General features: G+C 41.7%; 2 protein-coding genes across 2 annotated transcripts in view; one reads left to right on the forward strand and one right to left on the reverse strand.

The window, feature by feature from the left end:
* WTAP (WT1 associated protein) overlaps positions 1-11,993 on the reverse strand; it is a 36,203-nt gene extending 24,210 nt beyond the window's left edge. The window contains exons 1-3 of the mRNA XM_074948704.1: positions 11,942-11,993; positions 620-655; positions 467-522 (exon numbers count right to left, since the gene is read on the reverse strand). Coding sequence (XP_074804805.1) covers positions 467-522; positions 620-649 — 86 coding nt within the window. The 5' untranslated portion in view covers positions 650-655; positions 11,942-11,993. The remainder of the gene's footprint in view (positions 1-466; positions 523-619; positions 656-11,941) is intronic.
* Positions 11,994-12,304: 311 nt separating this feature from the next.
* The window catches only part of ACAT2 (acetyl-CoA acetyltransferase 2), a 30,234-nt gene continuing 27,943 nt past the window's right edge, over positions 12,305-14,595 (forward strand). The window contains exon 1 of the mRNA XM_074948707.1: positions 12,305-12,424. The gene's annotated coding sequence lies outside the window, so the exon portion shown is untranslated. The remainder of the gene's footprint in view (positions 12,425-14,595) is intronic.

Here is a 14,595-nt window from a genome sequence, read left to right on the forward strand (position 1 = left end):
TTGTTTTTAAATAAAAAGCTTAAATTATAGAGGTTTCTAGCTGCTTAATTCTCCCTACTCACCAATACTAGTGTGCTATGTACAATTAAAGTGGATTTTTTTGAACCCTGATAACTCCAAGGACATATTTACAGATACTGACAAATGCTTTTGAGAGTGACTAGTGATTTCAGGTGCCTCAGTTCTGGATATTTAAGCTGAGACACCTTTAAAGAGGCCTGATTTTTTCAGAGGGTGGAGAGCAGCAACATGAGAAATCAAACCCTTTTAATACGTTTCGAGTTGGACACCCAAACATCAAAATCACTTTTGAAAATCTTGGCCATTGTCAACTACCAAATTACATGTACTGCTACATGGTGTACTTTAGGAATAGGAGTTTGGACAGAGTGGTACTTTTCCCATTAGGATTTGAGAGAAATCCCATTTAAAAGTTTGTTTATACAAAAACCACTTATTACTTTACCTTAGGATCAGTTCATCTCTAGCCAAAACCTTAAAGTCTGTTTCACTAAGGCGAACCTACAAAGTAAAAAAAAAAAAAAAAAAAAAAAAAATTTAACTGTTTGTCTCTGCTACCAACAAAACAAGGAAAAATGGGGAAAAATTTCAAACTTACCTTCTTTGGGAGAGGTTCTTCATTAGTCATTGTGAACTGAGGAAGAAAAAACAAACCTTAATCAGTCTGATTTGGTCCAGTTACTGAGTTCAGAAAGTTAGCCCATCTTCATCCTTAATTAACAAAAAAAACACACCACAGCAACCACACATCAGCGAGGTCAGATGCTGAAGTACACAACATCTGTTTGATAACAAGCCATGCTATTCACTCTTCCAGCACAAACATCAGGAGGTAGAACTTCCAAGTAACATTTTATTTTGGTGATAACATTAATACCAGTATCAATAGTATTTTTACTGTGACTAACAAAAGAATGGCCTGTTAAGACAATTTTCAATTTTAAGTGTTCTCATTTCTATTTTCACAAGTGTAGTAGGAAACTTACATATTTAAACAAACATCTATAATTTGGAAGTTATTACCAGGGTTAATAGCAAGAGAACTCATCCAGTTACTCATTTCCGCCATACATATGCACAGTTTATTCTCCTAGTGAGACAGTTTGCAACTTTATTCTGTAGTACAGCTACCAATATTTAGGATACCTATGTTTATGAAACAAAGTCCTCAGAAGAAGTCTCTCGCTCTAAAGGGTCATGCCTTGTAGCAACAGGTGTAATGACACACATAACAAAACCTAATGGGAAAGGGTCAAATACCATAAAAGGCAATGGAATACCACCACCAAAATAGAGGATCACTTACTTTAAACTTTTTGGTTGGTTACAGTGTTTAAGAAGAGACAGAGGAACTCAGTACAAGGTCATAAACAGCAGAGATAGCAGTTTCAGGTCTTTTACATTTTCAGTTATGCACAACATTAATTTCTTTGGCCTGTGAGTGACTGACTTACCATTGCAGCAGTGGACTGCCAATCTAGTTATACAGGGTTTCCTCACAAAAAAATTTTGGTGGCCTCAGAGTGCAGCCACCAACTCTTACTGGTGGCCAATTTATTTGTTTTTCCTAAAGTTAATTACAATTTTAGGAAAAATTGTCAAATATGCATGTCCAATTCACCGCAATTTAGGTGTTTTTTTTTTTTTGCAGACTCAAATTCATGTACAGTTTCTATTTACGGGAACTAAACAGAATAGAAACAAAAAAAGGTGCCTTGCATGTTCTTGATTTTTGTTGCTTATTTGGGGGGTTGCCTTTTCTTTAAGACTTGCTAGTTAGTCTACTTCTGTGAAAAGTGATATTTGTATGTTTGTTAATATCACTTTTCTCAGCAGCAGACTTGCTAGCTACCTGGGAGGCAGGGACAAGTGATATTAACAAACATACAAATATCACTTTTCACAACAGACTTATTCAGCCCTGGCAAGCCAGGGGACAAATTAAGCACTGGATGGAGAGGCGGGTAGGGAGGCAGTACAGCAGTGAGGGGCGATGGGGGAAAAGATTAATAAGGGTCTGAGGGAGGCAGCAGGTGCTTGGGGAAATGGGGTGGCGGGTGAGCCTGCGGCTGGAGCCTGGGAACCAGAGGCCTGCAGTCGCACCACCAAAGTACAGGGCTGCAGGACGCAGCAGGGACCAGGAGTGATGGAGGGGTGGGCCAGGGCCAGCACCTGCCGCCATGTGGCTGAGGCCTCAAACTCTGTGGCCAGGGGAACGGAGGCCACTGCCTTCCTCCCGGGGCTGAAGCTGAAAGCCAGAAGCCCACACCCTACTGCCCCCAGGAAGATGGGGTACTCACACTGGCTGGCTGCTTCTCAGGTGTTTGTGGCTCCAGAGGGAGGGCAGGGCCCAACCCCTGCTGACAGTGCCAGGGGAAGGGCCGCTGTTTTGTCCCCCTCTCTCCCAGCCCAATCACGATCCAGGAGGCTATAGCCACATGAAGAGCCCCTGGTGGCTGCATTTAAGGAACACTGAAGTAGCTCCCAAGTAACATTTAGCATGTTTGGAAAGTGGCTGATAGTGGCTTTTCTCCCACAAATTGATTTGAAACAAAGTGGGTCTATAACACTTTTAAACTAATTCCACGCTGACTCAACTCAGGGGAAGTAGTTTATGAATACACACAAACAGGGTTGGAGGATAAATTGAAAAATTAGTAAAATTAGTTTCTTTAACTAGGATACCCCAGTCTGTTATGCTTGAACCTCTCTGCAACACTTCAACATTAAATAACCTCTAAGTACTTCCCATGATTTTTATTTTTGACAAAGCCTGAGTCTTAGTAGGCTGAAATTTTAACCAATTCTAACCAGGGGGCAACACAGGGAAAGAGGGGGGGAGGGGAACTCCAGCTTTCCACAGGCCAAATAAGTCTTTTAAACAACAAAAGAGACTGATCCCCTCCTCCCTCTGAAGGAAAGCTTCAAAACTAGAAACCTGCTGTGATTTAGATGGAAGGGAAAGTAGTATAGCCACCAGAAAAGCATTTGTGAAGCAGGGAAGCCGCTATGTAGTTGGACGCAGCTCTACTCACACTGTGGTGGGTTTTTTGTTTTGTTTTTTAATAAAGAAGTGGAGTGCAAGAACTCCTTTTCCAAACACTAACTATGGTCTTTGAGAACAGAATCTCAAAGGGCAGCAACAGAAAAACATTCCCCAAGAGTGTTTAATAAAAAGGGAATAATAATCATGCAACAGTTGCGTTTTCCCAGGGAAACTTTTCAAGACTGCATTCAGTAAGTATCATTAACTTGTCCATTATATTACTGATGCAGAGAAAAGGAAGCCATATTTTGGCTAATTGGTTTTGCAACACTGATCTAATAGACACCTGAGTTTTACTAAAAAAACTGCTTTGCTCCCAGAAAATGATCATCAGATTTTACTTTTATTTCTTTAGTATGAATTGTTGTTTTAAGTGCAGAGGGTGGGAAGTAAAGGGAATTTCTATCTAGAAAAGCTCATTTCAGGTGCACAGTTTAATTCTCACAGATAACAATGTGCCTTTTAAAAGTTTTAGAGCTGAATGGGTAAGGCAAGAGGGTCATGAAACCACTTGCCCCACGTGAACCTCTAAGGCACCCAGTTTCTGTAATCATTACGGTACACTGCTTCATCTTGCATTTTTTTATAACACTGGAAGTAAGTGTTTTAACTTTGTCCTATAATCTGGTATTCATTAAAATGGGCTCTATTCTATTATGAAATAGTCGATGGCTATGTCTGTACTAGACTTCTGTTGAAATAGCTATGTTCTAGGCAGTTCTCAACCTATTTACCATTGTAGGCCAAAAATACAGCTCTCTGTGTTATGTGGGCTGTATCCACACACTATATATACTCCATGTATGGCCCTGAGGATGTCACATGGGCTGCAGCTATATGCTGACTAGGCCATAAGCGGCCTGTGGGTTGAGAACCACTGGTCCAGGGTATTGAGACATGATCCCTACATGGCTGAACTCTACTTTTCCCAGTAGATCAAGCTATACCAGTAGAGGGCTTGTCTACACAGTGCATTAGTGCACATCAGCTGAGTGTAAATTCTTATGTGCAGCAGCATGTCACGTATTGTGTGCAACCTTGCTGACACATACTAAAGAGTTTCAAACAGTACTATGGCAACGCCAGTTTGGGAACTTTTAGTGTGCACTAGCACAGTTCACGACACACTGCTGCACACAAGAATTTACACCCCCATTGGTGCTCACTAATGCACTGTGTAGACAAGCCCAGAGAACAAACTATGGAATGCATCTTTACCACTATAATCCACACCAGGAGAGCTCTGCCAGTGTAGTATATTGGTATACCTACATAGGTAAAACACACCTAGCATAGGCATAGCTTATGACAAGAGCAACTTGGATTTTGACAGTTTGGGGTTTTTTTTTTTTTTTAAACACAGGAGAGAGGTACCAATGATTAGTTTCCATCTAAGGACTTGGCTACACTTGCAGATGTGGAGCACTGGGAGTTAAACCAGCCTTTGGAGACAGCAACAGGGAAAACGCTGCCATGTGTTTACACTGTCAGCTGCAAGCGCACTGGCATGGCCACATTAGCAGCTCTTGCAATGCCACAAAGAGCAGTGCATTTTGGTAGCTATCCCAGTGTGCAAGTGGCTGCAACGTGCTTTTCAAATGGGGGGGTGGAGTGTGACAGGGAGTGTTGTGTGTATGGGGGGGGAAAAGAGTGTCAGCATGCTGTCTCGTAAGTTCAGACAGCAGCAGACCCCCTTCTCACAACAGCAGCATTCCACACTACTGGTTTGCTTAGTCCTGGAGCAGATGAGCATGCTGGCTGTCAGAAATGGAGCTTTGAAAGGGGATATCTGCATGCCTGCAACCAATTTCAAAACAATGAGAAGAGTGGCCACTTGACTTCAGGGGATTATGGGACGTTTCCAGAGGCCAATCACAGCGCTGTAATGCAACAACTTGTCCATACTGACGCCCGGGCATATCAGCTGGGGCACAGCAAGCTTTATGCTGCTCCTGGAGGTGGATTACCAGGAGCGCTCCAGCTGCAGACTCCAGGCACTCTACGTGCGTTGCCAGTGTGGACACCTCAGGAGTTAGGGCTCCCGGGGCTGCTTTAATGCACTCTAACATGCAAGTGTAGCCAAGCCGCAAGAGGTAGAAGCAACAGCCTTCTCAGCTGTCCTCAGGACCAGACTTATCAGTATGTTAAGAGCAATAAAGAACACTTACACTCAGAAAAGACAAAGATTAAGGGCAAGTCTATGCTCAAGATGCTGCATTGGCACAGCTACATCACCGTAGCACTTTAATGAAGGCACACTAAGCCGACAGAGGAGACCTCTATCAACACAGTTAATCCACCTACCAGAGAGGCAGTAGCTATGTTGGTGGGAAAACTTCTCCCGCCAACATGGCGCTGTCTACACAGGGGCTTAGGTTGGTATTACTACATCACTCATGGTGTGGGTTTTTCACATCCCTGCACGACGTAGTTATACCGATGCAGGTCAGTAATGTAGACCCGGCCTAAGAGTAATGAATGGTTGTTTCTTTAAAAGAAAGCGGTCCTGTGGTCAAATGGGTAGGTATAACTTACCTAACCATTTGACCACAGGACCACTAAAATAAAAAAAAAAAGCTTTTACTTAAGTAAAATACTAGTCCAGTTCCAGTAACTGTTTTAGACAATTATGAATGCATGGACTATTTTTAAATTCATAATAGAATACAAAATTAATTGTTGATTTTCGTGTTTAAGAGCTTAAATCCCACACCTTTTCTAGTGTTCCATAACATATACCTTTCTCCCAGACAGCAGCAAAGGAAACCATAAGTTTCCTTTTTTGTTTCGTTTCACAGGAGAAAGTTGAATTTTTTTTTTAAATCTCAGACTTTCAAAGAGCAAATGCTTCTGAGTGATCAGTTACAAAAAAATTTGAGTTTTTAAAGTATCCACCCACTTGTCATAAGCAAGTTTGGTTTTTTTGGGACAAGCAGTTATCACACACCCTTGTGGAACGTTTTCAAGATAATTTTGGGAGGCTTAATTAAGTATTATGAAGCTTCTTCTCTCCCTCCATTCCACACTTTTTTTTTAGGACAAATAATTCAAATACAGAAAGTGCACTTCCTAATAAAATGAATGTATGGTACACAACTGCCAAAAATCTGCACTGATTATCAGAAATGAAACTCTTCAAAAATACAGTATAATTAGAAAATTTAAGAAAGAGGTCATGAAGGAATTTTCTGTTTGTCATCAAGTTTTTCTACAGTGGGTGTCAGAAGCTAATACTAGTTTATTTTTAATGGAATTAATGTGAGTTTCTTTAGGTGTTCAAATGCCTTATTTAGCCAATTAAACACTCCCAATTAAACCTTAACTCTGACACATATCAAGAATATATGTCCCAGATCACACCTATGTAATGTTGTTCTACTTTCACACCGCAGAGATCACTATTAATGTTTTGCCTTCAAATCAAAGTGATAACCTGGGATGCATACTGCTTTTTGCCTCTATTGGTGATGGAAGTGAATAACTTTGGGAGTGTTACTGACCATGTTGTAGGGGATGTGAAGATGGCAAAGAATGCTGGAGACTTCTCTTAAGAGTACAGAAATAAGGTAAGGTTTTGGATGGATGGAAAGTATACTACAGCAACTTAGAACACTGGAGGTTGCATGGTTATTACCAAAGTTTAGGGTGCCTTCACAGCCTAAATTCTGCTCTGTTGTGCATGTGTCACAATTCAGTAATTAGGTAAGATTACACTTTCTTGAATTACAGTATACACTTCCACACCTTAAACAGATGTGGCTTTTTTTTAAAATCATTGAAGTGCCAGACTCCTCAAAAATCATTAACATACAATGAGGATCCAGCACAGCCCTCCAATCTTTGTAATGTAAGGTGTATTCAGAAATTTAGTAATATAGAATTTGAGAAACTATTTTAAGACCATGGTGTGATGTATATCCACAAGCAGAAAACCTTAACTTTGGCATTACCTCGTTTGCAAGTGCTTTATTTTGCAAGCAGGGTGGATTGATTTAAAATCACCAATTTTAATCATGATTTAAAACAAGCATGAAACCTTGATGTAAGTCATTGATTTTAAATCACGTTTTACATTTGTAAAGTGAATGAAGTGGGCTGTAGCCCATGAAAGCTTATGCTCTAATAAATTTGTTAGTCTCTAAGGTGCCACAAGTACCCCCGTTCTTTTTGCGGATACACACTAACACGGCTGCTACTCTGAAACCTGTCATTATTTGTACTTCAGTTATTTTCCTAAAGAAAGGTTGATTCTCCTTACTGGTAACTATTAAAACATGTTGATTTGCAACTAAATATAGCCTTTATGCTAAATTTGGCACTTTGCTAACTAGGATACACGATCCATACACATTTAAGCAATTATATAGCTTCACTAACATTTATTCAAATTCTTAATTTTTACTTATGTTAGAAAATGGTGAGTGATGCATTTATTTACTAGGTGCTTAATTTTTCTTGTGATCGGTCAAGCTCCATTTCGATAGAAATCCAAAAATCAAAATGCACGAAGAACATTTTAAATTTTTTTTCATTAAATTCTTAAATTTATGTATTTAGCATCTCAAAATATGTTTTGCATTTAAAACTGATTTATAACGCAAAGGAAGCATATATAGTTAGTGAATTGATTGTTTCTGATCACCACGTCATTCAAGATGTTAGAACTAGCAGATCATCATCTCATCCTCACACCTACGTTTTATGCATAGATTGGAAGAGGAAAATGTTTTTCCAATCCCAATTGGTTTCTTAACTTTCAGTGAGGTAGTCATTAAACTGAACTAGTTGAATAAATTGAAATGGACAGAATATTGTCTCTGCAGAAGAGGCTACGGATGTCAAAAGTTGGTTTAGCATTTCATCAAACTCTGGTTCGAGGTGCTTAGCTATTGACTTTCACTAGGTCAGTGGTTTCATTTTCTTTACAACCTGACATGCTGTTAAACTAAATACAGAACAGAACTTTAAGTGATTAATAGAGTATAGAAAGTTTAGGTCTTAATAGAGGTGGTCAATTTCAAATTTTATGTTAAACAAGTATTTTTAAAAAGCCTGTACTTAATTTAAATTAAAAATCAAAATTTAAAAACTGATTTTATTCACCATTTGCAAGCATAATACTCTTAGATGTAATTTTTAAATGATTTTTTTTAAGCCAAACATATAAGCTAAATCCTGCAAAACATTCTAGATGAGCCTAATAAGGCAAGGGCTTAAAGTTTTTCATATTTTTAAACTGCATTGGGCACATACTGTTTTCAGATGTGCAAAGCTATACTCTTCAATGAAAGAGGGCTCAATCAATGTACATACACCACACTGGTATGTTAGCCATGCATAGAACAGCGGCAAAAAGTACTTAAAAGTTGCACCTGAAGTACAGTGCATGTACGAAGTGCAATTTTCAACCTCTCAGCTTGGTTAAATAAAGACACTTTACCTCGGAACAAGTGGAGATAGAACTATTCAAACTTTTAAGAAGGGAAGCATTTGCTGCCAGGCCCCCCCCCCTCCTTTTTGAAAAGCCACCAAAGCCTTTTTGCTTAAACTTTCTAAAACAACCCATTTGTGGGCAGAAACCATGCTCTGAGATGAAATTTCAATAGATGAAAATTTTGGAAAGAGCTAAGCAACTGAAAATGGGATCATAATGGAAATACTCAGTCTTACTAATTGCTTTTGCTCCATATGTTGTCATCCAAAAACATCACAAGTTGTTCTGCATCATAGGATGGAACTAGTAGTGGCCCCCTATGTTTAGGCTGTCTACCACTCTTCATAATAAAAGGCTCACTTATTTTTGTAAGTAATTCTAACACCTGCATTGTTTGGCATGTCTGAAATTCAGCAAGGCAAAAGCCTTGGAGATAGGGATGTGCCTTTTGCCTGTCCCATGAAATGCATGAGAAGTTACAATCTGTTAGACAGCTCTTTCCCATATGCTACTTGTTTGCCTGACGAAATTTTGGCAGCATGCCAAAAACAACAAAATGTAAACATTCTAAAACAGGTCCTAGGTGCTGTGCCAAAGCTGCAGCAGCAGAAACACCTTGGAGCTGCAAAAGCAGTGGTGGGAGCACAGCTGGGCTCCATTCCTACAACCATCTCTGTCTGGACCAAGCACAAGGCTTTAGGATCATTGTACTGATCAGAACCAGGCCAGGTTGCCTGCATCCCAGCAAAAGCTACCAGAAGTTAATCAACCAAGTTATTTCTCCTACTGCCACCTACTGTAGTACGAGTCCTGAGGCAATGAAGGTTCAGAGTTCAAACCATGCTAATGATGCTATATGCATAATATAATTTTACAGTTCTTAAAGGAAAAAAGTGTTAACATTAAGTCTATATTAAAACAGTTAATTGGTTGCAAAGCCATGTGGCTCAAACGTTAGGAAATATCAGATGTAAGTTTCCTGTATAATCTTAATTTCCCCCCCCCATGCATATGCATAATGATATAATCTTTAATCTGATAGTGTGTATTCCCCCCCACACCCCCTGGGTTAATATTATTTAGTGCACAGGATGGATGCACAAGGGGCAGAATTCATGTTGCATGAGCAACTGTAAGTCTGGCATTTCTTAACTTAGGGGTTGACTTTGCAACCTAAATAGATAACTTCCTCTTAATAGTTTTTTTTGTACATTATATAGACACTACACCCTATTACTGAAACATGGCAGACTTTCTGCATTAGCAAGACTTCACAGTATCTTAGCAATTTAAACTTGAGAGGTTTAGCAGATTGATACCACCACCCCGGTAGTCAACATTGAGACACATTAAGTAACTTCCTCAAAACTACTGACATCTACAGCAGCATGAAGGAGAGTTAAAAGCCAGCCTAAATTGTTATAGGTCTTTGAATGCTGACGGGCTGTTTTATATTGCTTATTGTTTTATCAGTATATATATACACACACCTGGATATGGGAAAAGGAAAAATAAAATAAATCAGTAAAGCAACAATCCTATAAACACTTAAGCATAAGGTACTCAAAGTGTAAAGTTATTGCATGCTTAATTATTTGCAAGCTCAAGACCCAAGGGGTCTTGTTTGTTATTTTATCAATTTTCATTTTAAATGTCATTAACATGCCAATAGTAAGATGGGTAAGAAAACATTCTAATGGACCACCATCTCCAAAACGCTGACCACAGTACATAGAATACGTTTACTAAAAAAATGTTTTGTTTTTTTTTTAAAAGCAAAGCACAAAGAATAAGCAACTTTAAATATTGTCAAGAAGAAAAGGAGTATTGTGGCACCTTAGAGACTAACCAATTTATTTGAGCATAAGCTTTCGTGAGCTACAGCTCACTTCATCGGATGAGCTTATGCTCAAATAAATTGGTTAGTCTCTAAGGTGCCACAATACTTCTTTTCTTTTGCGGATACAGACTAACATGGCTACTACTCTGAAACCTTTAAATATTGTGCAATAGCTAAAGATGCTTCCCCTCAATTGGCTCTCCACTGAAAGAATGATCAAGCTCACTGCTAAGGTTATTGTCATGCTCTTACAGAAAATTACAATGTGCCATTTTCTACAAGAACAAACAAAAATTCTTTTAAAGAATAATCTTCAATAAGTCCTATTGAAATAAAACACAAATTCAGTGCTTATACATGGTATAATTTATTCACTATCATACTAAAAAAATGCGCATCTTAACCCAAAAATTCATTCTGGTGACAAATGGTAGCTTGTCAAGTTTCTAGCTTTCACTTTTGCTCTCAGTAATATCAAACATACATTAGTATTTCACCTATACTAACACATTAACAAAGACAGTTGGAACACAGGATGGGTTTTTATTTAAGTTTCTATGTAAATTCTTAACTTATTACAAGCTGATTATAGCAGACATTACTTTGCCATATTTGACACATGAACTAAAAGGCTCATGCTTGAGGATCATAATGTTCTATTTTATCTCACATGCCACTTAACATACTATGGTATTGATGACATATTGTAAAGGGACATAAAATATTAGATACAGGGATGAAATGATGCAGTTAATTTCAATTGTTCTAGTTATAACATTGCTTTACGGGCTTTTTTTTTTTTTAATACCTGGCAGCTAATTTTTATGTTACAGTTTGTGTAGAAACCACCACTACAGGTATCAGTGTCTCCAAAACAAACAAAAATACAAAACAAGGCCCCGGCTCTACAAAGATTTCTTCACATACTTAACTTTAGGCACGGTGACTAGTCCCGCTGCCTTCCCGGAACCCACGCACAGAGCGTAAAGCTAAGCATGTGCAGCAGCCTCCGCGGGACGGGCACCCAAGTGCGCTGCACCTCTACCAGCGGACCCTTCCACCACGCTGAACAGGCCCCTGGAAATCGTTCAGCTCTCCCGCACGGCCCCAGCCAGGCCGCAGCAGCCGCCCCCGCAGCAAGAAGGGCCATTTGACAGCGGAGCTCACAGGCCGCTCCCTGCGGCGGGGCTACGGCTCACTGCCGGTGGAAGGGGGGGCAGAGCCCCCGAATAGCTCCTAATCCCGCCCGGGCTCCGCCCAACCCTTCCTGGCCGCTTTCGCCGCAGCCTACAAGAGAAAACGGGGCCTCCCCAGCCGGCGGGTGGGCACAATGGGCGCCCCCGGGGCCCGGCCGTGACTCACGCACCCAGCCGGGCTCTGGCCTGCGCCTCACACAAAATGGCTCTAGGTGCTTCTGCCCTGCCCCCGTAGGTAACGGCCGGAGCCGCCGGGCCCGGAGCCCCCAGCCTCAAAAGCAGCGGGACAGGGACACTCTGGTGCCCGGTGCGTACCGGCCCCGCTCCAGCGGGCGCATCCCGAGCGGAGGAGGAGGAGACGGCGGCGGCACCCCAGGAGAAGGGGAGGCTGCTCGGCTACTCACCTCCTGCTTACGGCGCGGAGGCCTCGCTGTCCCCGCGCACCGACTGCCTGGGCCGGGCCTGGCCTGTCACATCAAGGGCGGCACCTTCCGCACCCGCCTCAGCGCCCAGACCCGGGGCCTCAGCGGTCACCGCCTCCCCCACACCGCGCTGCCGCCCGCTCTTTATTTGCGGATTCTCTGCGCTACAAAATGGCGCCGAAGGAGGAAACGCGAGTGCGGCCGCCCCGCCCCCAGCCCGCCCCTGGGAGGAGCCGCTGCCGCCCGCAGAGCCCGCCGCGCGCAGGGAGCTGGAGGAGGAGCAGTTGCTGCAGTAGCAGCGCGACACGCCGGCGGTGGCCCCTGTCCCGCGCCGCTCTTACCCGGCGGCGGCGCGACGGTAACTTCCCTCCTAGGGCTCCTCACCGGAACTACTTCCCAAGCGCCTTTCCTCCTCCCTGCGGGCTCCCGGCCTGGAGCCGCCGCCTTCCCATGGCGTCTCGCCTGGTATGTGGCGGGGCGGTTAACTTGACAGTTGAACGGACATCGCATGGGGCAGCCGGACATCTGCTGCGGAGCAGGAGGCGGGGGGGAGACGCGGAGGGATACCTCCTGCTGAAATGAGGCTTCGGGCGGAAGCAGAGAAAGTCAACCATTCTACTCCGCAAGAAGACGCGGCGCTGTTGGCCTCGAGCCCAGCGCGGGGTCATCCCCACGTTACCCGCTGACACCCCCGTCCTGAGGCAGGCTCGAAACCCATCCGCCGGCAGCTCCCCGGCCTCATCTCCACCCTCCCTCAGGGCAGAGCAAATAGTATGGCCAATGCATGGCGAACCCAGAGTGCGCTCCATGGCTCTCTCACCAACAGAAGTCGGTCCAATAAAAGGCCATGTTACCCACCAAGTCTCACTGCGACCATGCGCATTTTTGGAGCCCCCCGAACCGTCCTTCGGATTTGGAGGCGCCCTTGGTGTTGCCTATTAAAGGGTCACCACAAAGATAAAGCACCGTGAGAAGCAAATTTACTTGTTGCTACGAGCCAGCTTACTAAACTAAAAGGATGTTTAAAAATGTAATTTTTATTTTCGCCTTTTACATTGTTTACTTTTTGCTTTTTTCTCAGCGTGGATAATGAAAATTAGACTAGTCAGTTTCAGTTGTCTAGTACAATGTTCAGTCTTCAGGCAGTAAACTGCAAGGAAATATTTAGATCCTATTAATGTTCAAAAGAATAAAAATATTTCTGCTAATTTTAAAATTTAGAAAAAATTGCCTAATGTTGGCCTTAAAGCACAGTTTGAGTTTGAACAGCTACTGTCTACATTTCATTTTGTGGTGCTCTTTATGTACTATCCATTATTTCTAGTTTAAAGATATTCAGCTGACAGAAATGTTCCCGCCCTACTAACTCAACAAATAATAAAGGATGGTATTTTGGGTCAAATTAGGCCCTCTGTTACACCTATGCAACTGGGTTGTGCAGGTATAACTGATTAGAACTCTGTAAGCAATTCTAGCGATGATGCACAAGGAATAACTGAATCCATCTAGTCCATTCTCTCTCAGGTGTGTTAGCTGAGCTCTCTAGCACTAGAAGGACTAAACAGCAGTACAAATGTATTTGTCCCTAGAGGGCAGATCTGATTGTGAAATATATACAGAAAATGGATCTGTTGAATAAGAAGATGCTATTTTTACTTAAACAACAAGGAGTCCGGTGGCACCTTAAAGACTAACAGATTTATTTGGGCGCAAGCTTTTGTGGGTAAAAAACCACTTCTTCAGATGCATGGAGTGAAAATTACAGATGCAGGCATTATATAATGACACATGAAGAGAAGGGAGTTACCTTACAAGTGGAGAACCAGTGTTGACAGGGCCAATTCGGTTCAACACTGGTTCTTGACTTGTGAGGTAACTCCCGGGGGCCCACCCCCCACTCTCACCCCCAACCTTGCAGATGTGTATTTCAAGTTCTTGCATTTTGTATTAATTGATAAAATATCCAAAGTCTGGGAGGGCTGCTATTTTATCAGACTAGTTTGTAATATAAACATTGATATAAGTGGAACACTTACATATTTGATCATACAGTGGGACTGCTCATACCCTACAAAACTGGGCATTTATATTTAAAGCAATTAGGACAAGAAGTGGGAGATTTATACAATGGAAAAGGGAAGATTTCCCACTTTAAAATAATAATGGACAATTATTTTAGGTAATTTATATTCCATACATAAATTACCTAAAATTGTTTTTCCATGTATAAATCACAATTTTAAACATAAAACATCTCAGGATTTCCAGGGCTAGAAGTAAATACTGTTTATCTCATTGGAAAACCTCTTCTCTAATGATATAAAGCTCCTATCAAGCTCTGATGAGTTTTGAGATGTTGAACTTCAAATCTGTCATTGGTACATATTGCCCATCTTGCACCTCAGTTTGTGCATCTGTTGGGCGTTTCTACAATAGGTAAAAGAAGAAAATCTTTCTTGTTGCTGTTGTTTTTTAAAGGTAGTATGAGAATGCCTAGCTTCACCTGGTTTCAGGATCAGGCTGAGACTTTGGTATGTGATAGGTGGCTGAGGCAAGTATGGATCTGTTACAGTGGAAAGTTAGGTGCTGAATGAGTTTAGGCAGCAGCTGAGTGGAGGTTTTATGGATCTCAGAAA

This window comes from Natator depressus, chromosome 3 (genome assembly GCF_965152275.1).
Source record: "Natator depressus isolate rNatDep1 chromosome 3, rNatDep2.hap1, whole genome shotgun sequence".
Taxonomy (NCBI): Eukaryota; Metazoa; Chordata; order Testudines; family Cheloniidae; genus Natator; species Natator depressus.